This window comes from Aspergillus ibericus, assembly GCF_003184845.1.
Source record: "Aspergillus ibericus CBS 121593 unplaced genomic scaffold BO80scaffold_60, whole genome shotgun sequence".
Taxonomy (NCBI): Eukaryota; Fungi; Ascomycota; class Eurotiomycetes; order Eurotiales; family Aspergillaceae; genus Aspergillus; species Aspergillus ibericus.
The window spans coordinates 47,150-70,061 of NW_020292158.1; the positions used below are offsets into that span (position 1 = coordinate 47,150).

A 22,912-nucleotide genomic window follows, 5' to 3' on the forward strand; every position below is an offset into this window, starting at 1 on the left:
TATGTGACTCAAGAACTGTCTCGACCTCCGCGGTTAAGTCTTTGCATTTTCTTGCGTCTCTTGATTCCCTTAATGTCCTCCTGATCTTGCCACCTAATTAAAAAAAAGATCTTCTCCTTTGCCTTTGTCCAGATGAGTCAGATATCCTCACCTCCTCGCATACTTTCGATGGAGGTATCGAGCAGGGATGACAGCGAGTACAGAATATTAGTTCAAAATCGGGTCAGATATTTGATCATCAGCGCTGGTACATTCGAACGGTCAACACTTTCCATGCCCCTCAGCTCATTGCCTGAATTTCCTAAAGATTATACCTGGAATGTTGCATACGTCAGTCGAGATACATCGAGCGGTGAGGTCGCAATGAACCTACAGCACAGAAACTTCATTGGCATAACAGACCTTTGGCATCCTGTGCTGGTTGACTGTCTCGATTTAAAAAGGATCAAACAGCTCACCGCTACCACTTACGAAGCAACTTACACCTGTAACGGGTCGTTGGCTACTACGAGATCGCCAGTTGTCATTGCGAAGGTTGCCCGATTTGAGTGGGAAATACCTCGTTTATTGCTGGAGACTCTCATGTATAGGAAATTGGAAAACACAGGTCTTGCCCCAAGATTCATTGGCCATGTCCACGAGCATGGCCGTGTAATCGGCTTTATGCTAGAAAAGCTCCAAGGGCGTGAAGCAAAAATCCAGGATCTTTCGTCTTGTCAAGCTGCCCTCCAGCGCCTACATGACATTGGCATCCTCCATGGGGATGTCAACAGATACAACTTCATTGTTCAAGATGGGACGGTGCGACTGATTGATTTTGAGAAAAGCCAATTTTGTAATGGCTCTACTGCAGCTATGCAAGCCGAGATGGATAGTCTATGTGATCAGTTAGTGGAGGACACCGGACGCGGTGCAGGTTTCGCTCGGTGAAATTGGCCTGACTGGGAAAGCCGTCAGTTCCTCTCGGGCTGCTTCCAGGACCATGTTAACCAACTAGTTAGGCAATCCTCTGTTACGCCGATCGCCCTTGCTTATAGGTCAGAGAATGATCGCGATTATGCTAATTGATTTGTATTCGCCGTGTAGTATAATAGTTATTGCAATAAAGAATCCCCACCTTTCCCCAATTTATAAGGAGTCAGCACTATTCGAGTGCTAGTAGGCAATATACCAGTCCGTTGGAAGGAGCGTGTATGTTGATTCCGCGTGCTATTTGCTGTCAAAAGACATAATAACATCCCGTTTTTTGAACCAACCTCCACGCCTGACGAATTCCGAGACGTTAGCGACATCGACCCCTTGATTACTCAACATCCATAGGTTCTGGGCTTCTCGACATTCCCAGAAGTGTTCCATGAATTCTTCATAAGAGTACACTTTGTCTCGTAGAGCACAAGCATTGGACTGAACCCTTGATGACCTCAGAGCCCTTTCCAAAGCAATTTGGCAACCACTACAGCATATCCCATTCTGTACATCACCGCTTTTAATATCGAGATACGGTAGGGCGGTAGTCACCATATAACGTAGTAACGCCTTTTCCTTTGATTGTGCCACTCGCGCCCTCTCATTTGCTTCACGTAAGGACAATCTGCTAATAAATTCTGCCGGCATGATTTGGGTTCTTTTCTTTCGCACAATCTCGTCCATTGAATATATGCCAGGCAATGATCTTATCGTAGGCACCAAGCTGTATAGGCCACGCGGGCTCGAGTTGAAGCGGTTTTTCACGACAGATGATGGTAAGAGGGAGGGAAGAGAATCTTCCCGAATGCAAGAGAAACAACATCTCGTGAACGACAGAAGAAATATGAAGCCACCAAAGGAGCCGCAGAAATGGCAGTCCCTCGTACAGAGTACTTTGAACAGGTCAGAAAGTGTGAACCAAGACGCAATTTTGGTTTTTAGTATAACACACAGAGCCTCAAAGGCATGGGTAATTGTCGCTTCGTAGCCACGGGTCGTTCTAACGATTTGGTGCGCACGGCGATTGACATGACGCAAGTTGAGCAAAGATTGAATATCAAGGAGGAAGCATATCTCATAGACAATTTCAAGGGGCAGAATCTGAAGATGTCCAAGTCCTGAGGACGTAGCATTGATAGATCGAAGCAGCGAGCTGCGTACTTGGTCGTGGTCACGGGAATTTGTTCTGGCAACCGCTAGATCGAAGTCATGCCGATGATATGAACAGACGCGGAGGATCTCCATTCCAGGTGCTCTTTCGAACTCGCAAGGTGATGCGGCTACTTTTCCTGATTCCATAGCTAGACATAAGTCACCGTTTGATATCTGACGCTGCTGAACTTCTAGACACGGTCGGTATTCCGTTTATTCCGTCGCTTTTTTAGGAAGAGAGCTTTAAATTGCGGTGAAATAGTACCGGGATGCGTTCGTTTTGTTTCCAAAGAGTGGGATAATATTTAAATTCCGTCGAGTAGGAGATAGGGCAGAAGGGAGATGATGATTTGACTCTGTAATACACAAGGAAGGGGCGCACTGGTCAAGAAATCCCGTGATCCTTACTGCCTGGGGCATCAAAGGGCCTGGACAAATGCCTAACTGGAGCCAAGCCTTCGATTTATGCAAACATCAGAGATGTAAATAGGTATTATTGACCACCCCTACTGCTCACAAACGGTGGGGCAGTTCCCGCATAGTCATCGCCTATGATAGGCTGGGACGGCAAATGAATAATACCGATACCGACCCCGCTTTTGGAAAACGCCCACACCGCTTAGTGGAGCAATTGGGCACGTTGTTTAACTCTCAACAAGTGTCAATCTCAATATTGGATAACTTGTGCTGTCGAGTTACCCATGTTTGGCATAAGATATTTTCAGAGCATTGTATTCCATAGGCGAAGGGTTTTTATCGGCAAAGGTCAGCCCCTCGTGCAAACAATGACACCGCTATTTCACCATCAAGCAAACATTGTTACCATGTCAGCGATATCTCATGGCAGATCAAATTACGCCCCCCTGGGAGTTTTGCTAGCTCTCCCCTAAAACCGCCGACTGACGGGAAAACCGCGTCTAATATACGCTCAATCCTTGACTGATTTGAAAGCCATTACTGAGGATCCCCCCGACTCCTTGGCTAGTTTACCCTCTTAGACAGGAGAAGTACGAGAACGTACTGCAGGTCTTAAGGTCTGATCCGGGCCTATTAAATAAATTCACCTCGTATCCCACGGCCATAACTTATCCGCCTTCTCAACCGTCATATTCTCATCCCCCCTCTCCTCCGCCTCTCTAGCCGTCTCCATCCACTGCTCATACGCAGCCCGATGGGCCTCCCGCGCAGCCTCCCATGCCTCATTCGGAACCCACCTATTAGAATTCGTATCCAAGGACTTCATAAGCCAGACTTTTAACTTCTGCACCGTCTCGAAGTCCTCATAGTCCCTGGAATGCCGAGCCAGCTTTTCCTCTGTCGGTATATACGGACACGAGCCCTGTAATCCGAGCTCTTACTAACTAACTAGTTAGCTAGTTAGTTAGTTAAATTGAGTCAGCGAGCCAAGAGATGTGAGATCTGGAACTACTACTAGGTATACATATACTCAACACATCCTACTAACATGCATATGATAGTACAGTAGTATATCAATTGTCGATGTACAGTAACCAGCCATACATCTCATACCTAGCATATCATACCTTACCATTGGCTAGATATCTTTAGACTGGAAGAATGATAGCCCAGTATTTAGATAAATGGCTGAATCTCACGCGCGATCTATTCTTCATAACCCTCAAGATTCCCAAATGAGCGCGTAGATGATATAGACTATATCTCTTCTTCCTGAATATAAGTAACTAACTTGTCAAGACAGTTATACACTTCCAACGAGATCCGTGAGAAGATCTTAATAAAAGCCATGTATCTATTATCTCTTAAAGGCCTCTCCCTGCTGACGTCTTATACGCCCATCCAGAAAGTGGGAGAAACCGATGAACCAGAACCCTTGTATGGCTGACGAAGGAAAGACAAATAGCCAAGTTATCCTTCCTATATGATCCAGTGAAGAGAAGAGGCTGTAGGCAAATGGTATAGACAAGTGATTGTCATCTGCTTAGCCCTTTTTACTTGGTCGAAAAGTCCAGGGGTTGTTGTTGAACTGTGTTATATAGTTATCAGAGGTCATAGTATTGCTACCCGTTGGTGCATTCTCTTTATATTATAGTAAGATGAAGCTAGTAATGCTAGTTTTCAGGATAATGGTAAGGTACCGTGTGTTTGGTATAAAATAATCTCCATCAGTTCCTAAAAGCATATTCAGCTATGAGTCCTTTGGCCGGCGTCATCCCATACTATCTAGGTGAATCACAAAGAAACCTTGTATCTCGAACTGTACTCAAAATCCAATCTATCCAATAGCATCTCTCCAATGGATCTATCACTGTCGACTCAGCATCTGCCATCTAGGTCACGATACCTTTGAGGCCCCGCTCGTCCCCACTCGGACCATAATAGTAGTCTTATGGTGTATTGAAACTAGACTTGGTAATTGAATCAACTCTATATTCTGCCGTCGTGTACAAGAAAAGAAACAGATGTTTCACCATGTTCTGATTAGAGATATTATTTCAAAGTCATCCATACAATCCATCTGAATGCAATGTTGGCATTGGATCAGATGGTCTCTTTCCGATCTATCCCATCCATCCACTGTATCAGGTTCGGCCTAACAACTATCCATATCATCCTCGACCCGATTCTCCCGATAGGTCGTCAAGCTCAACTTGGCAAACACGCTCGCTTCCCGGATCCGCTTTCCATAGCGTAGGAACACCACCGGGGCCACACAGAAGAGCGTGGCGATGGCCGCTAGGATCGAGGTCGCTACGTTGTAGCCCAGATTGACGTACATGGCGCGCGTGAAGGGGACGATGATGGCACACGTCGAGGCGCGCGCTAGGATCAGACCGGCAAAGCCCGAGGCCGCGTAGATGGTGTAGCTGTCGGCGAGGTACCCGGTCAGGGTGTAGACGTTTTCATTCAGCGCGAAGCCGACGAAGAATTGGGCGATCATTGGCACCATCCAGTGGACGCTGGTGAGGGGGGGGATCGTCCAGGCGAAGAGCCAGAGTCCTGTTCATAGTCAGTCTGGATGATTCAGGTTACCAGTACGGGTGGGAGGGATATGACTTACCACCGGCCAGGCAGGGTGCGGCCAGCGCGAACCCTCTCAGTTTGTCTTCGGGCTCCACGGCCCGTCCGCCTTTGATGATCGTCGCCAGGTGATGGTGGTCATAGAATCGGGTGAGAGAGCTAAAGAGACAACCGAGCAACACCGGCACGAAGCCCAGGGAGGCCGTGGCGGTGGACCAGCCGTAGGCTTCGAACACGAGAGGAATGGACTCGGCCTGCAGGTAGAAGAGGGCGCAGGTGATCGACCCCATGAAGGCCACGGCCATGATGATCGGCTCGGTGAAGAGGAGTCGCAGGGGTCGGAGCAGCGTCACGACGATCAGGGTGTGGAAGTCCGGCGCCACGTCCGGGTTGAGGGTCTTGATGTCCCGGGAGGGCTGGTGCTTGCGCAACACACTGACCTCTCGCTCCAGCAGCAAGCTGGGACGAGTCTCCCGGAGCGAGAAGCAGAATCCCAACAGGACGCCCAGACCGATAGCGGCCATGTAGAACACCCACCGCCTGAGCCAAGATTAGAACGTATACATCGCTAGAGGGGGATTGGACTGACCATCCCACCGACTGGGTGACATAGGCGCTGTAGATGGGTCCAACACAGACGGCAGCATTGCCAATGACCGCCCAGATGAAGATCATCCACACCCGGGCTCGCGTGTTGAACAGATCTTCCATGCTGCCGGCCACGACAATCGTGGGCACGGCGGACGCCAATCCCGACAGAAAGCGCGCGATGATGATGGCGGGGAGGGCATGGACGCTCGCGGTGATGATCGAGAAGATACAGTAGATGAAGGTCGAGACAATATACAGGGTCTTGCGGCCAAAGATCTCGGAATACGGAGGGAAAAAGACACCCCCGATGCCTTGACCGATGAGATAGGTGGAGGTCAGACAAAAGATGGAGAGGGCCAAGTCCACATCAAAGTCATCCTGCATGGACTGGGCAGCGGCGGTGCCAGCCGTACCAACAGCACTGGTGATAAACTCCAGCAGGAGGATAATGACGGCGTTGTATGCCTTGGCTTTGCCGGACCAGTTCCGGGGATGTTTCGGATTGTCGTTTCCCCATCGAATGAATCCATTCTCGTTTAAGCGCAGGCCAAACTCGGCCAGGGAGGTCTGAAACTCATGATCGGACCGGTTGGCCCCAATGATGTCCGCCGTCTTCTCTTCGGTGGAAGAGACTGCGGCCGCCATATCCGTACCTTAGGGAAATGAAATGGTGACTGGAATACTGGCGGGCCTCCGAGGGAGGGCTTTTAGAAGTAGCCAGACACCGGAGCACTACCGGGGGGGCAATCGGGGGAGAATTGAGATTTCGTAACAAAAATGACCAAGGGAGTCACGACTCGCTACTCGCTACTCGCTTAATTCACTATCGGGCCCGGCCCACTCTATAGGAAATCTCCCCGAGTCCCCAGCCGGCCCGGGGAAAGGCTCAAGCCTACTCCAAGATTAAGTAGTCCCACCGTGCTAACTAGTTCGGTCCGTCTTCCTCCCGCCGAATTGACCCAGTGGCTGGCAGCCTGTCACAGCCCGTTATCTTTTGACTCATCGTCAGTTTCGTCTTCGATATCTAGGTAGGATGGGAACCACGTCCTCCGCACTCCCGAACCCGAACGACAAGCTCAAAAGTGAGTCACGGTGCAATGGCAGCCGATGAGAAAACCCCAGGTGTTCATTCAGTGTTCACGGCAAAAGCAGAGCTGCCAGCTGCCCAAGTCGGGATGCAGTGCGGCTCCGGGCGTTAATTTCCGACTGTCGAATGATACCGTCAAAGAGTGCCTATCATAGTCTGCCAAGCATCACGTTTAGGGGCCAAAACCGTACTCGAAAGTACTGCAGAAGACTGTAGACGAATCGGAAGACGTTCGCAAGCCCCTCGCTTAGTCCTCATACGAGAAGACACCGCCGAGGTCGGGTCGCTCACAGACGATCTCACTGTCGCGATGCATATTCGCCCCCTCGCAAGACACCAGGAAGCGTCTGGAGGCAATTCTCGACATGCTATTACGAGATATCCTCATTAATCGACGGAGAGCACTTGGCCGCGATGGAGGACCGTAAGGTATAAAGGTCGACAACTTCGACGGCTGAGTCGGGAGGTTCAACAGCAATTCCGCAGCTCTCTTGGTCCTGGATTCGCGCTTTTGTATCTTCAAGATGGAGTCCTTCGGAGCCATGATGGTTACCCATTCCTTTACGTTCTTCCTCGGTCTGTCCATTTCCAAAGGCCAAAAGATTCCCGATTTGGTCACCTTCATCTTGAGCTGCCTGTCCCTGCTGTACTCGCACCTGGCCCGATATGTCTCCCCCGAGAGCCACCGTGCTGCCAAGGCAGCTCAGATCCTTGATCAGGTCACGGTGAAACTTCTGGACCGGTAAGATGACCCATCTACCGCTCGGTCACGCATCACTAACCCTCCGATCTAGGTACGAAGTGGAAGAAACCTATCCCGTGGGGACCTGGCAGCGCCAGGCCTACGACGACTTCACCGGCGCTCTGATCGCCAAGGACAAGATCTTCCCCTGCATCTACGGCACGAAAGGCTACAAAGCCAACGAGCTGGACTTTCTCTTTCTCGACTCCGAAAACCTGGACGATCTGGACATTGCCAAAGTCGCAGCCAAGTCCATCGTGGAGTATCACAAGGTGCTGCAGAGCCGGGGACGCAACATCTCGCTGGTCCTGATGTGCCCTCCGCCGTCGCCCACCGCCACACGCACGGTCGAGGAATACCATCAGCTATTCTGGTCGTTCCTGAAGCGACTCCGCCAGCTCGATCCCAAGCCATGGCCGACGAAAGTCCCCCACGACACGTCCGACCGCCAGTGGTGCATGAACTTCGACGGCCTGGAGGCCTTCTTTGCGGTGTTGACGCCCGCCCACAAGCAGCGTCGGTCCCGCAGCGCCCCGAATTTCGCCATGGTGTACCAGCCCCGGCTGGTGTTTGATGTCATTTTCAAAGATGCGCGCTATCGCGAATCGGCCACCAAGACGGTTCGCGGTCTGGTGGATAAATATGACCAGATCCCGCACAGTCCGGATATTAGCGACTATGCGGTGGAGGGCACCACGGAGAGTCGACAGTATTTCCTGCTCGACCGGAATGAGCCGGCGGTTTGCCCTTACGAGAGCCTAGATGCGGCTGCTAAGAAGGAGCCAGTGATTTAGAGGGGATCTTTGCCAGGGTTGCCGGGTTGCCATGGTGGGTTGCAGCGGGTAGGGTGCGGACAAAAGTTTTGTTTCTGTTATGAGCAAGTCACGAATTCAGTTACACAAATACCACTTCAGACTAAAGTCGTAGAATTCATCTCTCGCCCCTGGATTGTCCCCAGACAGGTGGCTATGATACCGATATCGGCCTGGTATCTTTCTACGATAGGAGAAGAGAAGACTGCAGAGATTTCATCTAGATACTCGTAGCCCGTAGATAATCCCTGTCTAGCGTGGTGCTAGCTACTTCGTATGCAGAGCGATCTTGGCATCTGTTTCGTCTCATAGCCTCATCGCCTATCAGCCGCCCTGACTGCTGAGAGGAATATCCTTCCTGTGACTAGACAGGATAGTGAGACAGGCCTTGGCATCTACCCCTCTCCCCCCAGGCCCCAACATCCCCAATTCCCCAGAATTATTCTGGTTCTAAGAACATACCCTACCCCCTCTGGAGAGCTTGTTATATGTCTCGGTTTACCTGTGTTATCGTATTCTATTGAAGAATAGATTCAAAACCTAACTCATCCTCATAAGATCAAATTATAGTGAAATATGGGTGAAGTTGGATCTATGACTTCCTGTATACAAAACCAAACAAAGTACTAAATAACTACTACTACTACTACTACTACTACTACTACTACTACTACTACTACTACACCCCATCTGAACCCCTCGGCAATCCACCAATAACCCTCAGACATTTATAAACAAAAGCGTGACCACTGGCCAAAAGGGTAAGTATACCCTTCCCTGCAGCGTGCAGCGGGTTAGAGATCCACTTAGCTGTAGGTAAGATTATAGTACGGAGTAACTTTCTTCTATACGCTATTTATCTATCTATTTTTTACGGTAGCGAACAGCACTAATGTAGTAGTATTTGTACTGCCAAGATCCGAACCAAACGAGCTAGAGCTATCAACGCTAGACTCCAACCTCTCTCACCTCAGGTGGAATGAAAAATCGGCTACTAGTACAAAGGCCCAGACCAGGATTCCCGGCCGATCTCGCACTTGGCACTGGCAGGAAGATAGGCTGATCTGCACGCCCTTGACTTGACGAGTTCACGTGATTCGATGTTGAAATCCAGACTTCAGTGATTATCTGCCAAGAGAGATAGGGAAATATGATATCTCACAGGTGTGATTGTCATTCCTCGCGAAATCCTAGTTCTCTGTCTGTCCATGCAAAACATGCCATTCCTTTCGATCTTCTTATACCGTATTCGCGAGAAAACTCAGTCAATGCAATGCTTCAATAGGATGGTATTTTCAACACCAGTGACTAAGCGCCGCTGTTTCGTCGCCTCATTTTGTCAAGCCGTTGAAGTGCCGCGAAATGCAACGCCCCAGCCGAGACGGGCGGGAGGGATTTCCACCGCGGCTCAGCGGGTGGAGTACTAGTAGGGTCCGTGCACGGTGCCGGTACTACATAGTACTGTGTACGTATCTACTGGACTGTGTACTGGTACGGAGTCTCCGTCCATGGTGAAAATTGTATTCTGTAGTGGGCGGCAACAAGATGGCCTAATTGCCTGTCTACTGTACTTCTTCATAGTAAGATAGGAAGCGATGAATCTGAACACTGCATCCGGAGTACTCTGTATTGTCGCAGTATCAGATAGCACTTTGCCGAATGTTGCCTATTGGCCTAATTGCCTGTCTATGTAGTGCTAGGATTACACTGGCATATATCTGCCGAGAGAAAGTCGGAAAGAATGTCATCAATCAATATCATAGAACAAAGTCACATCTACCTAAGAACCAGCCATAAAGAGTGCTATGCCCATGCATTCCTCATTCAGTCTAGATGCCTCGATTACGATCCAATTCTCAACCTCAGGCAGCACCAGGCAGAGAATCTACCGATCGATGATATCTCCGAGATCGTCCCAACTTCTCTCCAGCGATCTTCCCCGGTCCCCATTCCGATCACTTTCGGTGCTCTCCTCCTCCTCCTCTCCCTCCACTTCCACCTCCACCTCGGAGCTGCCATCCATACTTTCATCCCAATGAAAGACCGGACGATTCGTCCGCCGATTGATGAGTCCCCCGTCTCTCCAGACCCAGTCCCGTGGGGTGCGTGCCCTCCTTCTCATACCGCGCCGGAAAGAAGGCGATGGTTGGGCCCCCTGCTGTTCCCCATGTCCGCTTCTCTGTGTGTCGGCGATACGGCTTGCAGGAGTATCGGCACTTCCGGTCCTCTGCGTAGTGCCAGTCGTCTGCGCGGCCGTAGTGCCATCCACACGCGAGTTCGTAGGCGAATCTGCCGGATCTAAAATCCGGCTCAGATACATACCCGGAGGCGTCACTGCCGGGGACGGGAAATGGGTGGACGTGGGCGAGTTACGGTTCGACTCCGAGTCCGACTCGATGATGGGGCGTGGGGAGCGGTGTCGGTAGAGGAGGTCGTCGAGCTGGGGTTGCTGTGGCTGTCCTGGCTGACCGGGGGGAGAGGGGGAAGGGGAAGAAGGCGTGAGGTCAATGGTGAGGTCAGGGTTGGAGTCGGTGTCAGGGCCACTAGATGGCTGGGGCCGGATTCGCCGGCTCATGCTGGATTATGGAGTTGGGATGAAAGAGTGTAGAGGGATAAGTGATATAGCAAATAGATGTCTCTATAGAGACAGCGTATTGATAGAACGAGTGAATGGTAGACGGTCTGCACAAGTAAAAGGCGAAGCTACGGGGTAGAGAACCAAAGAAATAAAGGCGGCGGAAATGCAGAGAGAAAAGAGAGAGAAGGAACGACAAGTGACATATCGACACATGGATGAGGCAGGAGCAGGTGAGTAGTGGTAATATATGTCCCATAGACTGGACTGATTGCGACAATCTATACATGTGCCGGGCTGCCATCCATGACAGCTGCAGGATGGATGCCAGCTCCCTGTGCTGTGCCTACAGATAGATACACTTCGAAACACCCCCCGAACCCATTCATGCACATTCCCCAACATGCTTTTCCCTCAACATAATGCAGGCAGTAATGCAAGTCCCTCAATGTATGCAGCCCCGCCAATCCTGGCCAATCCCCCCCCCTCTATTCCGGGCTTCAAAACGAAAAACACCATAACTAGCAAGGGTCATCGACTTCATCCCGCGAAATCATCAACCACTCTGCGAAAGATCATTGTCGCCTCCCCGGCGATCTAAACACCTGTATCATTCGTTGCACATTTCCAAAAGTGATAATAAAAAAATGCCACACCTCGCTCGCCCTGAAGCCGAGCTGCAGGCTTATTCATCGTCATGCACTTGCAACTCCACCACCGGGAGGTCATCATCCTCGTCGTCATCCCCGGCCGCTCCAAAGGCTGAGATGTCTTGGAACGACTCCTCCTCCATCGGGGTTCCCGGGTAGGCCGCCCCCCGGGGACTGTCCATCAATGAGGCCATCCGAAGGTCCGGGTCGCTAACATCGCCGCCGCCAACCGCCTGGTTGCTGGCATCATCGTCAAGGTCCTCGTCGTCACTTTGCGTGGTCATCTGTGAAGGGCCGTGAGCATCCGTGACGCGACTGAACGACCACGAGGGCGTGTCCACGGGGCGGAACGAGTTAAGTGGGGCGTCATCGCCAATCTCCTCGTCTTCGAAATTCATACCTTCCAGTCGCGGGGTGCGTCCAAGGCTCCGCTCGCCGAACGCAGGGCTGTTGGAGTAATCCGGGGGCGAGCCTTCATCCCCGCTCTTCGGTTGGGTTCCAGTTGGCAAACCACCATCTCCCGCCTGGTGAGCTGCTGCGACTCCGGGTAAGGCGCTCGACGACCCATTGCGGGAGGAGCCGCCGAGACGCCGACCTTCCCCCGACGGCGACGGCCCGCGAGACTCACTCTGCGACTCCTGATCGCTGTTCGGCCGCGTCGACGCCTCCGTGATCTCCTCCAGCACCTTGCCTCCCAGAGGCCGGTCCGACCGACGCCGGTAGAACAGCAGATACGCCGAAGAGGTCACCACACTCTGGGGATCAATTGGACGCGACACGGAAGAGTCTACCCATGGGGTCAGTTACGGCTCGAAGAGGGGACACGGGCTGTCTTACCATTGTATTCGTTCCACTGGCCGGTCATAAAGTTCTTCGCGTACGCCGTGTAGTGGCCGCCGCCCAGTCCACCGTAGTGATTGTCGACCGCGAACAGGTCGTAAATTTGGCTCTTGCCCTCCTCCGGCGCCTCAACGCGGCCCGTCATATCCAGTCCCTCCACCGGGAAGTCGACCAGCACGTCCAGCTTGTCGCGGAATCCGCGGCTGGCACTGAAGCGCTTGAGGTGCATGACAAGAATATCCGGCGTCTTCCACAGTTCGAACTTCTTGCTGGCTCGACGGTGCTCCTTGCAGCGCGGGCAGTACCATGCGTCGTTCTCCGACAGGACCTCCTCCTTGTTGAACTCGTCCAAACACTCATAGAGCGTCACGCCCCTCTTCTTACGGTTCTGGCGCAGAGAACGGCGCTTGCTCAGTTCCGGGTCGGGAACCCTCTCCACGTCCGTCCACGTCGGCACTCCGCGCACGGGATTCTTCTCCCGGCTGTTCCCGCCGAAAAGGGCGTCGTAGGCCTGCTCGTTCCAGTCCACCACAATACCCTCTCCGGGACGAATCATCGGGCGCTTGGGAACCACTTCGCCGGTGGCACTGTCCGAGCTCTTGTCTCCAGATTCTTCGCCCTTCTCAGTAGGAGTGGAGCTTTCCTCTGACTGTACCAACAATCAGCCCGTGAGCAACTCAAAAACCATGGGAGACTTACCTGTTTCGCCTTCTTAGGGGCGGCCTTGATCCGGAACGACATCCGGGGGTATTCCTTGTGGTCATCTACAGATGAAAACCCAGTGGGGACCACCTCGTTCGACTTAATGAGCTTCATCTCGAAAAGACCGCGGAGATTGGCAGAAATGTTGCTCTCCGGACGAGCCGGAGTGTCGCTCGAGGTATCTTCTGCGTCACGCATCGAGACGTCGACCATGCCATCCTCGCCGTCCACGGACGCAGTCTTGATCTTAGAGTCCGCCGACTGTGCGTCATCCTCGTTCATGACGACGGTGTCGGAGTCTTCTTGGCTGACCTCGTTCGTGCTCTCCTCATTAAGAATGTCTCGCGAGGTCATCGAAGCGACCTGTGACAGGACCTTACGGAAAATCGCATCATAGTCGCCAATCTCCTCCCGGTTGATAACCACATACGACGGGACACCAAAGAGCGGCCTCTGCGCATTCTTGGTGTTGTTACCCCGCGGCTTCTCAACCCGGTTGAAGATCGGGACGAGCAACCGGTCTGACCGTGGCGAGTCCAGAGACGGGATCTCCTCATGGTCCGAGCGACTGAAGGAGATGTAGCTCTTCTGGACCTTGTCCGGATTATAGTTGGTCGGCACAGACTCCACCTCGTAGATGCCAATGTCATCATTGCCGCTGATCTGGCATTCCGCGATGGAGGCCGTGTTGTCAAACATCTTGTAAAACTTGTTCTTGTAGATTTCAGCCATGACCAGCCGTTGAGGATCGGAGCCCATCTTCTTCGCAACCAGCTCCTTCAGCGACTTCACGCTGGCGTTCTTGTCGAGCTCAACATCAACAAGGACCGGCTTCTTGTTTAGGGGGAAGTAGAAAATCTCCTTGCTCCAGAGATTTTCGATCGGAAGCTGGAGGGTAAGGTTGTTGAAAGGATCGAAGATAATGCTGACCTTGTCGCAAGCCGGGCAGACCAGAGTCGACTTGTACATACCGGCAAAGAGATCGGTGATGACCGAATCGTTGCGGGCTTTGTAGATGTCCCAACACTTGTCCGCAAACTCCCGGAGCGCCTCCTTGTTGTGCACCATTTCGTCCGTCGAGTCCGGCTTCTCGATGTATGGCTTTTTCATGATCCGATTCAGATCCTCCTGCAGACCATCCAGAAGAAACAGAAGGAATTCCTGGGAATCCTGCTGTCCGTAGCCGGAGAAGGCCGGACCGTAGCGGCCAATGGTGTGCTTCAGCTGCCGGGGCGCAAACGAAGACTGGCCGGCCTCGTCATAGATCTGGCGCAACAAGTTCGCATATGCCTTGGCCACATCGCCATTGTGGGCCAGGGGATTGCTGGGGTTGAGATCCTTCTTATACACGTCATCTAGGAGATGGTTAGCGAGATGCACATTAGTTTTACAAGACCACTCACTCAAGAAATAGTAGGTTAGCTCTTCGACACTGCGGACACACTGCAGAGCTGAGTTCATGTAGCAGGTGTTTCCGAGGTTGCTCAGACCCGTGCAGCCACGGGGCTTTCCATCCTTACGTCTTCCCCGAACAGGCTCCGAGACTGGGGACGACCGTCCGCTGGTCGCAGGACTCTTAGTCTTCGTCTTGGAAGCAACAGCGTTCTTCACGTTGCCCGAGGGCACGCCCAGGCGGCTTAGTGTCTGCTTGGAAGCTTCCGACACCCACTCTCCGCTGGATCCCGGAAGTTTCTCTTCAAGCACGACCACTTCACTGCTATTGAGTCCCGCACGGCCCAAAGTCATCTTCCCGTTGTAGTTGGGGTTGTTCGTTTGGTCCTTGGCTTCGTCGAGCACCTCGCGCTGAGACCCCTCGGACAGCGAGAGGAAGGTATTCAGATCAAGCACCAGGTTGCTCCCAGCGTTGGCGATGAGAGAGGCGGACGGGGCGGGAGAAGCACTGCGGGATGCGGCCGGGGTGACTGCTGCCGATGCAGTGGCACTGCCAAGCCCACCAAGAACCCTCCAGACACGAACCTTGGTTGACATGTCGATGTGGGCCAGTTCTTTGGCTTCCTTCAGCCACTTCTGGAAATTGGTTTGTCTGCTCGCCAAGGTTCTCACGGGGGGCAGGTTCTTCTCCTTCATCGATTTCATAGAAGTGCCGGCAGACGGGTTGGTGAGCTTGAGGATCGTGAAAATTGGAGGGTTGATCTCGTATTGGATGTTCGCAGTGTCGCCGAGCGATGCGGTGTTATGGGCGTAACGGACGATGGCTGGGGACTGTTCGGCAAGACCATACCACTGCATGATCAAGTCCCAGCCCCCTTGAGGGATAACCTCAAAATCCTCCCCGATATCCAAGCCGGGCCGCAGAGGAACAAACGGCTCTCCGCATTCATCCTTGAAACCCGTATTCGCCGGGTCAGTCACCAGGACAATATCCGAGTTGTCGACCGGTCCGATGTCTCCCTCCATGGCCGACTTGTCTGCCTTTTCTGCGTGGGTAGCGCTCCGCGAGTACACCCGCTTCAACCACGATGCCGACACCACATATCCCTTCTGCTTCTCCTTCATCGGCTGCATCATGAATTGGGTGACCTGTGCGACCTGGTCGTCATAGGACGGCCGGTCGGCTGACCCTACGCCGGCCTCGGCTTTGGACTGGGCGCGGGTCTCGGTCGGGGCCGTATACGTGGACATACTGGAAGGAGTAGGATAAACGCTGTCGGACGCCGAGCCGTTCTCATTTCCGGTCGAGTTGTCGTCGCCCGATCCCGCGGTGTCCATCGAGTCTGGGATGGCGGAACGGGACTGGCCGTCCTTCTCTGTCGGGACCAAATCCATCTCCACGTCATTATCCGCTTCGGAGGTTTCGCGAACATCAGGGCCGGAGAGCGGGAGATTCGTGTCTCCCTTGTCGTCGGAGCCGGACATGTCGGTCGGCGGGTCACTATGGAGGGACAGACCAGCGCAAGCGGCCGAGGGATAGTCGAGGACACTCCCAGCGGAGTCAGGAGTGGGCGAGCGAGCGGAGGGCTGGGATTTGGAGCCGAGGACTTCGTCCTGCAGGTGAGCGGGAATGTAGCGTGGAGGCGGTGAGGTCGAGGAGCTCAGGCTGCGATGCGATCGGGAGGAGGATGAAGGGCGACGGGGTGAGGCCTGGCCGGAGCTGGATTGGCCGTGACGTCTTCCGGCCTGCGAGGCGAACGACAAACCCGGAAGCGACCCTGGTTTGCGAGGCTCTGCTACCTTACGGCGCTTTGTGGAAGACGTCGTGACGGGGAGCTGCGCACGTTTCGTGGCAGCTCGAGGTCGCACGGGGGATGGGTTCGAAACTGAACTCGACACTGGAATTGATTGGGTTGGTCAGACCGGGGGGGGGAATGGAAGGTGGGTTTCTGAGTTGGGAGAGGTGGATGTGTATTGGGTGGAGGGATGGGAAGGGGGGGAGCAACAAGTATGAGTGGATGTGGAGGGAAGAACCTAGAAAAGGCGAGATGCGAAGGGAAAGAATGAGTCGCGGTGGGCGATTGGAAAAGAAAATCCGTCTCCGTCTTTTCTGGGTGGGATTTTCTCTCTCGCGCTTTAGTCAAGGATTCCCGGGCGCTGACTTTCAAGTTGGAAGTGACTGGTGGGGTAGAAAGACGCAAAGACAGACCAGAGGATGGAGAACCATCGAAAAAAAAAAAAAAAATGACAGGAACTGAACAGACACTAGGATAGTACTAATCTAGATAGGAAACGGCCGACTTACTTTTTTCTGTGGGTGATGCTAAGTTCGGAGAGGGTGGATGCACTTCTGCACTGACTAGCGGCCAGGCGGGAGGAGTCTTCACTGGCTGCAAGGGCTCCTCCTTACCACCACCACCACCATCATCAATCCCACCACTCACCCACCCCCAACTCCTAGTATCAGCAATAGGCGTCGACCACCAATTTCCCATTGGGCTGACATCACCGCCTATCTAGGCAGGGAACAGATCAATTATGCATCAATGCATTAATCGATCAATGAGAGTGGGGATTTCTGTCCTTGATATACCCGATACACAGCCACCTATCAATCCCTTCAATACCGGCTGGTACTGCCCGTCCCCATAATAGGCACCTTCCTCAATGAAGGCGTTATATAAAGGCAATATGATTCCCCAGTGAAGTGAGCCACGCTTACTTCCCGCATTGTCTCAACCCACCGACAATGATGGAAAGTCTAACTGGACAATCACTACTATTCCACGCGGGACGTTCCTTCACTGAGACCTCTTCCAATAACAATGCCAATGACGACCCATTGCACCTCGGAAGACAACCCCAGGGGTCTCGACTCAATCGAACTCCCCGAGACGGAGCATGTAACACACGATCAAGTGATACTGATGCCTGAAATAGATTGGGTCCTGTCTCGGAAGACACCTGACGGTAGCCGGAGTAACACCAGGTCCTGCAAGACGGGCTTCCGCCCTCCCTCAACTGGTCGCCAGTCGAAGCAGTCCTTCCGGTCTCACCATCTCCCTGCAGGGAGCCTTGTCACCTGGACATTCATGGCAGTTGCCATCTGCTTGAAATTTTCCGGAGCAGCCTCCCGAGTCACCTCTACCGACTCAAGCTTATTGACCAGGTCATTCAACGCACTATGCGAAGGCACTCTTGCGCATGGAGGCCGGCTCAAACAAGGTACACAACGTCCACGTGGTTGCAATTGTTATGCTCGCTTATTCATAAGTGATACTGTGTTTCATAGCTGAAACAGAGAACTACTTACTACACCCTCTAGTGCCTGGCGTTGCTAGCGAGAGCCAGAACCAGTATACATGTGTCTGAACTCAGTCTATTTCTATGTCGTAGTTACTAGGATGGATCCGCTCAATGTAACATGTCTAGACACTAAAACGCACCTGGACAAGCAACAACATCTTAGTTGATGTCTCTGCATTTCTTCATGCTATATGCTCCAATGTTAGTGGCCACAGCCCCGTGACTTGAAGAGCAGACTGAACACCATGGTATCCTGCTGCGATGGAAATATCACAGATGCTTGAAGACTACGTAGAGCCCCATCAAAGTGGTGGTTTTCAACAGGATGACAATAGAACTTGTCGCCTTTCGGTTAAAATCATCACTCTTGCTGTGAATGTTCTCCATACCAACTTCAAAGCAGCCTGTCCACCGAGCGAATGAAGGTCCGATCACTTGTGAAGTGAATCACACAAGTGTCGAACGATGGATCCAAGTTCGACTCTAACAAGGGCAGCGCAAGGATCCTGCGCCATTCAATGCTGCCGGGAAGGTGGAACTCGAGTTTGGATGCTTCAATCAAATCAAGTGGCTTGTTCGTTGGACCAAGCACAATAGGGCATCTCGCAGATGGCTAAGTTCTCCATTTCTTGGAACTACTGGCTCAATGTCTGTGATTGCCAGAGCTTATCCTCTGGAGAGCGTCGGAGGAATATAGCATTAATTTCATCGATGAATTGAATACACGGAGACAATTTCTTGGGAGGGGTGAACTCAACTTTAATCATACTGTATCTCGCCAACCCATTTGCTCTTGATATTTGCTGGGCTGATGTCTTTCACTGCCTTGAAATCACTCGCGATCGCTGGGGCCATCTGAGTCTTTCCAGTCTGCTTGATACCACAAGGCTGGCGCATAGCTTTTCTTCCCACAATGCCCACGATTGGAGGGATGCTCAAACTATATGAGTGTTCGGGAGCTCCCTGTCCCATAGAAGTCCAAATAGATCGGGAAGAGTGTTTTCGAAGGGCAAGAACCGGCCAAAGTTCACAGGGAAAATAGAGTGCGTGTTCCCTTTGAGACGCCAGATCTGCTGCTCAAAACTTCCTCGATATGCGCTGTTGCGCTTTGGATGGAATTGGGACTCCAATACTGAGTTCAAATGGAGGTTCGTGCGCGATCACTTCATCGTGTATTGAATGACTTGTGTTTGTCTCTGTTCTAGTAACCGGTCATTTTGATCATTGGTTGGTTGTATTGCGACAAGTTAGGCTGCGGACCGAAACCTTTCACTGTCTTGGTCCTGTACGGCGATGCCACAAGTGTCCCGGAGGAGATATTCTGAGGCGCATGTCTCACCCGAAGCTGCGTATTCATGTTTCATCTTCGTAGCATCAATAATGGCATGGTTGGCAATGCGGGCTCGTTGAGGGATTGAACCCACTATCCTTGCTACAGCGGGCACTGAAGTAGAATCCTACCATGGACTCTTGATCCTTGTACTTGGCCAGAGAAGCCTTTGGACGCCTTGGGGCCTCTGAATCACTTCTTGCTTCGGAACCGGTTTATCTCTCTTGCTCTTGGAAATTGCAGGTAAGGCCTGCACCAAAACCCTTAGCCAGGCGCTTAAGGGAAGTTGTGATATCATTAAAGCTCTCTGCTGTGACCTTCAGGATGGCTGTGTATAGTCAAGCTTCCGTCTGGAAGTGCACGATCACTGAGCAGTGTTGTGGCAATGGTATCACATAGTTCCGCATATCCGGTTTCTTAGATCTCGTACATCGCTGTAGTTGCCTCTGTTGAAGGAATAAATTCTTGCCCCCACTAGCCATCTAGTCAGCTTTCTTGCATTCATATAATTTGCACACTTACTTTCACCAGAGTGGTTCTTTTGAGAGTCCGCAGCCATCTCAACATATCCTGTGAGAAACCAATCGGGGATACAACACTTAATGGGGTTTCTGCTTCCTGAAATACTGGAGTTAGACCTATCTTGAAGATCACGGTATCAGTAGATGACTTGCCTGGCTTCTCAGAAGTCTCTATCCTGCGTGTTTTCAGCCGCCTAATCAGAAGCGACACTCCTTTCCTCAGTCGGAACCAGAATCCTGACCGAAAGGCACCAAGTCACCTCAATCTTTATAGCTCTATGGTAAGGGAGTACTCTGATAGCGCTGGTCACAGAGGAAGAATTGAGAGACCCGTATCGAGGCTTCAGCCACACTGAGTCGTAAGACTTCTATAGCAGACAACCCGCTGCAACAAATGATCAGGTTGAGAGAACCTTAGCGGTGATGATAGCATCAAAAAAAGTTCCAGATAAGGATACAGTGACAGAGTCTGTTGGTCAGTAGGCATGTCCGAGCCTGCATATGTAGAAGGTAAAATGAATGCAGCAGTGGGTGGTCTCCGTTAGCAATGAAATTCTAGCGAATGGCTCCGCCGACCTTGGTGGTTAGGGAAGGGGGCCAAGGGTATTTATGATGTTTCCTCCTCTTACAGTACACCATCCTTACAGGACCTTCAGGCACCCAAAGGACATATGACAGTCCGGCTTTCTGATCTTTCCGATCATAGCCGCAATGGTTCAGAATTCACACAAGTGGACAGTTTACGGTTTAGCAATGTTGCGGTTATACTCATGGGTCAGAGCATCAGCTATGGCTTATGCTTTCGCAACGCGCTCGGAATCTTAGCCATCGACACATCGACATATATAGATTGTCCCAAAACCCGGTGATCATCAGCCCGGAGACTGCATGATCTGCTCTACAAAATCGTTTCTCCCCTTCCTTCACCAAACGCCAAAATATCAAGGTCGTTTGCACTTCATTTCAAGGTACTTTCCAGGCTCAACCCCAAAGAGTATCGATCTGTAACTGAATATAGTCGTTTGAATACGGCTCAGCCGATGGTATGCCATCCAAGAAACAAAAAATCAGTTTTGCAGCCAGTATCTGCGGTTCTTATCATGTGGGGACCAGACCACTTTCGACACCCGAGCAGTTTGGTATTTTAGGAGGATTACCAAGACGTCTATATGCGCTGGCTCCGATATCAGAAACCTGGAATCGAAGCGTGCTGCACTTCGGAGTTGGAAGGCGATCTAGCAAATAATCATAATTTAGCGTGAAATAAGGCAACCTGTTCCTATCGTGGGGACCTTCGTGGAGGCCATGGGATACGCCGAGTACAATGGGAGACACTAGCGAGCGGAGGTGATTGGACTTTTCCTGGCAAGGTACACTTATCGGTGTCATTCCAGGAGGAGGCAAGTATCATAGCCACGGCTCAGCGGGAATTATAGTCTAGTTAGTACTCGATAAGTCTTCCCGAGAGGTTGCCAAAGAAGCAGTAAAACACCTCTCATAGGGCTTAGTCGACATCATCCCGCCGAATTTATAGAACCACCAAAACAAAATCAAAGCTCGAATCGAAGACGGAGCAGTAACCCACCATATTACACATTGTCTGAGCTATACCTAAGATATTATCCCACCTCACTGAAACAAGATATATCACCCCCAACAGGGAAACTGGCCGACATGATCAAGCTCATTCATTACATCACGTTGATTTCATGTCATACCAAAGCCTATATCAAACCTACCTCCCCTGGATGAAATCCTAATCCAACGAACTACAACCTGCCGATCATCAATTGACTTCAATCGACATCAACCCACCCACCAACCCCCAAAATGCCAACAGCCATCGTCACCGGCGCAACCGGTATACCTCCCCCATCCCATCCCCATCCCCCACCAACAACCAACCATCTAACCCCCTCCTCCTCCCAACAGGCATCCTCGGCCGCGAAATAATCAACCACCTCTCCCGCGACCCAACCTACACCAAAATCCACGCCCTCTCCCGCAGCCCCAAACCCAGCTCCCTCTCACACGTCCACCACGCAAGCATCGACCTCCTCTCCACCCCCACCACCCTCTCCACCCAACTCACCTCCCAGAATGTCTGCGCCGACTACCTCTTCTTCACCGCCTACCTCCAAGAAGGCGACGAAAAGGACCTCGAGCGCATCAACGGCGACATGCTGGAGAATTTCCTCACCGCGATGAGTCTCTCGGGCGCAGAGAAAACCCTAAAACGGGTGGTGTTGGTCACGGGGGCGAAACATTACGGGGTGCATTTAGGGCCGGTGAAGAATCCGATGGAGGAGAGGGATCCCTGGGTGGAAGGGGAGGGGAGACCGCCGAATTTTTATTATAGGCAGCAGAGAATATTGAGGGAGAGGGGGGAGGGGAGGGGGTGGGATTGGGTGGTGACGTATCCGAATGATGTTGTTGGGGTTGCTAAGGGTATGTCCTTCCCTGTTGTTCGGTCTGTGTTCTATGAGATGTTGGTGGGTCTATGGGAGTAAACATACTAATGATACATGTTCTACGCAGGAAACTTCATGAACCTAGTCACCGCCATCGGTCTCTACGCCAGCATCACCAAAGAACTCAACGCCCCGTTCATCTTCCCCGGCTCTCGGATCTTCTATCCCAAAATCGACTGTTTCACGTACTCGCGTCTACATGCCCGATTCTGCGCGTGGGCCGCGATCACGCCCGCATGCTCGAACCAAGCATTCAACGTCGTGAACGGCGACGCGCAGTCCTGGCAGACGATGTGGCCGCGACTGGCGGAGCGATTCGGGGTTACGATTCCGGCGGATCAATTCGAGGCGGAGGATGAAAAGGTCGTTCCGTTGATTGAGCGGCCGCCGCTGGAGGATTATGCGGCGACGAGTGGGTTGAAGGGGCAGGTTGAGAAAGGGGAGGTGCGGATGAGGATTGATTTGGAGAAGTGGATGAAGAGGGAGGATGTGAGGGGGGCGTGGGAGAGGGTAGCGGAGCGGGAGGGGTTGGAGAAAGACGCGTTTGAGAAGGCGACGTGGTTTTTCTTGAACTTTGTCTTGGGGAGGAATTATGATTTGGCCATTAGTATGAATAAGGCGTGGAAGTTGGGGTTTCGGGATTGGGCGGATACGTGGGATGCGTTGGAGGAGTGTTTGGATGAATTGGAGGAGGAGAAGGTTTTGCCTAGGACGGGGAGGAAATGAAGAGGATGGTGGTATAGAATGTAAGGTTAAGGTTGGAATGTTGGGGAAA

The 22,912-nt window shown here is 52.0% G+C and overlaps 7 protein-coding genes across 7 annotated transcripts; 3 read left to right on the forward strand and 4 right to left on the reverse strand.

The window, feature by feature from the left end:
• The first annotated feature begins 46 nt into the window (after positions 1-46).
• BO80DRAFT_497132 (uncharacterized protein) lies at positions 47-1,115 on the forward strand. Its single transcript, XM_025724062.1, has one exon. It carries the CDS (start codon positions 133-135, stop codon positions 928-930), a length of 798 nt encoding a protein of 265 aa, XP_025570565.1. The 5' UTR covers positions 47-132; the 3' UTR covers positions 931-1,115.
• BO80DRAFT_429228 (F-box protein) lies at positions 1,097-2,460 on the reverse strand. Its single transcript, XM_025720419.1, has one exon. The coding sequence runs from the start codon at positions 2,263-2,265 to the stop codon at positions 1,210-1,212; it is 1,056 nt and encodes a 351-aa protein (XP_025570566.1). The 5' UTR covers positions 2,266-2,460; the 3' UTR covers positions 1,097-1,209.
• A 2,142-nt stretch (positions 2,461-4,602) lies between these two features.
• On the reverse strand, positions 4,603-6,354 carry BO80DRAFT_505566 (MFS general substrate transporter; the record flags this gene model as incomplete). The annotated part of the gene is made up of 3 exons (XM_025724496.1): positions 4,603-5,097; positions 5,159-5,658; positions 5,708-6,354. The coding sequence occupies 3 exons, from the start codon at positions 6,352-6,354 to the stop codon at positions 4,691-4,693; spliced, it is 1,554 nt and encodes a 517-aa protein (XP_025570567.1). The 3' UTR covers positions 4,603-4,690.
• An 827-nt stretch (positions 6,355-7,181) lies between these two features.
• BO80DRAFT_392174 (YqcI/YcgG family protein) lies at positions 7,182-8,393 on the forward strand. The gene is made up of 2 exons (XM_025717210.1): positions 7,182-7,538; positions 7,591-8,393. Exons 1-2 carry the CDS (start codon positions 7,321-7,323, stop codon positions 8,330-8,332), a joined length of 960 nt encoding a protein of 319 aa, XP_025570568.1. The 5' UTR covers positions 7,182-7,320; the 3' UTR covers positions 8,333-8,393.
• A 1,842-nt stretch (positions 8,394-10,235) lies between these two features.
• Positions 10,236-10,925, reverse strand: BO80DRAFT_449439 (uncharacterized protein; the record flags this gene model as incomplete). The annotated part of the gene is made up of 1 exon (XM_025721745.1): positions 10,236-10,925. One exon carries the CDS (start codon positions 10,923-10,925, stop codon positions 10,236-10,238), a length of 690 nt encoding a protein of 229 aa, XP_025570569.1.
• A 685-nt stretch (positions 10,926-11,610) lies between these two features.
• On the reverse strand, positions 11,611-17,240 carry BO80DRAFT_438731 (putative ubiquitin-specific protease UBP12; the record flags this gene model as incomplete). The annotated part of the gene is made up of 6 exons (XM_025721054.1): positions 11,611-12,362; positions 12,413-13,064; positions 13,115-14,472; positions 14,521-16,407; positions 16,815-17,025; positions 17,232-17,240. 6 exons carry the CDS (start codon positions 17,238-17,240, stop codon positions 11,611-11,613), a joined length of 4,869 nt encoding a protein of 1,622 aa, XP_025570570.1.
• Positions 17,241-21,496: 4,256 nt separating this feature from the next.
• On the forward strand, positions 21,497-22,863 carry BO80DRAFT_366825 (SDR family oxidoreductase; the record flags this gene model as incomplete). Its single annotated transcript, XM_025716259.1, has 3 exons — positions 21,497-21,527; positions 21,599-22,114; positions 22,205-22,863. The coding sequence occupies 3 exons, from the start codon at positions 21,497-21,499 to the stop codon at positions 22,861-22,863; spliced, it is 1,206 nt and encodes a 401-aa protein (XP_025570571.1).
• Positions 22,864-22,912: the final 49 nt, after the last annotated feature.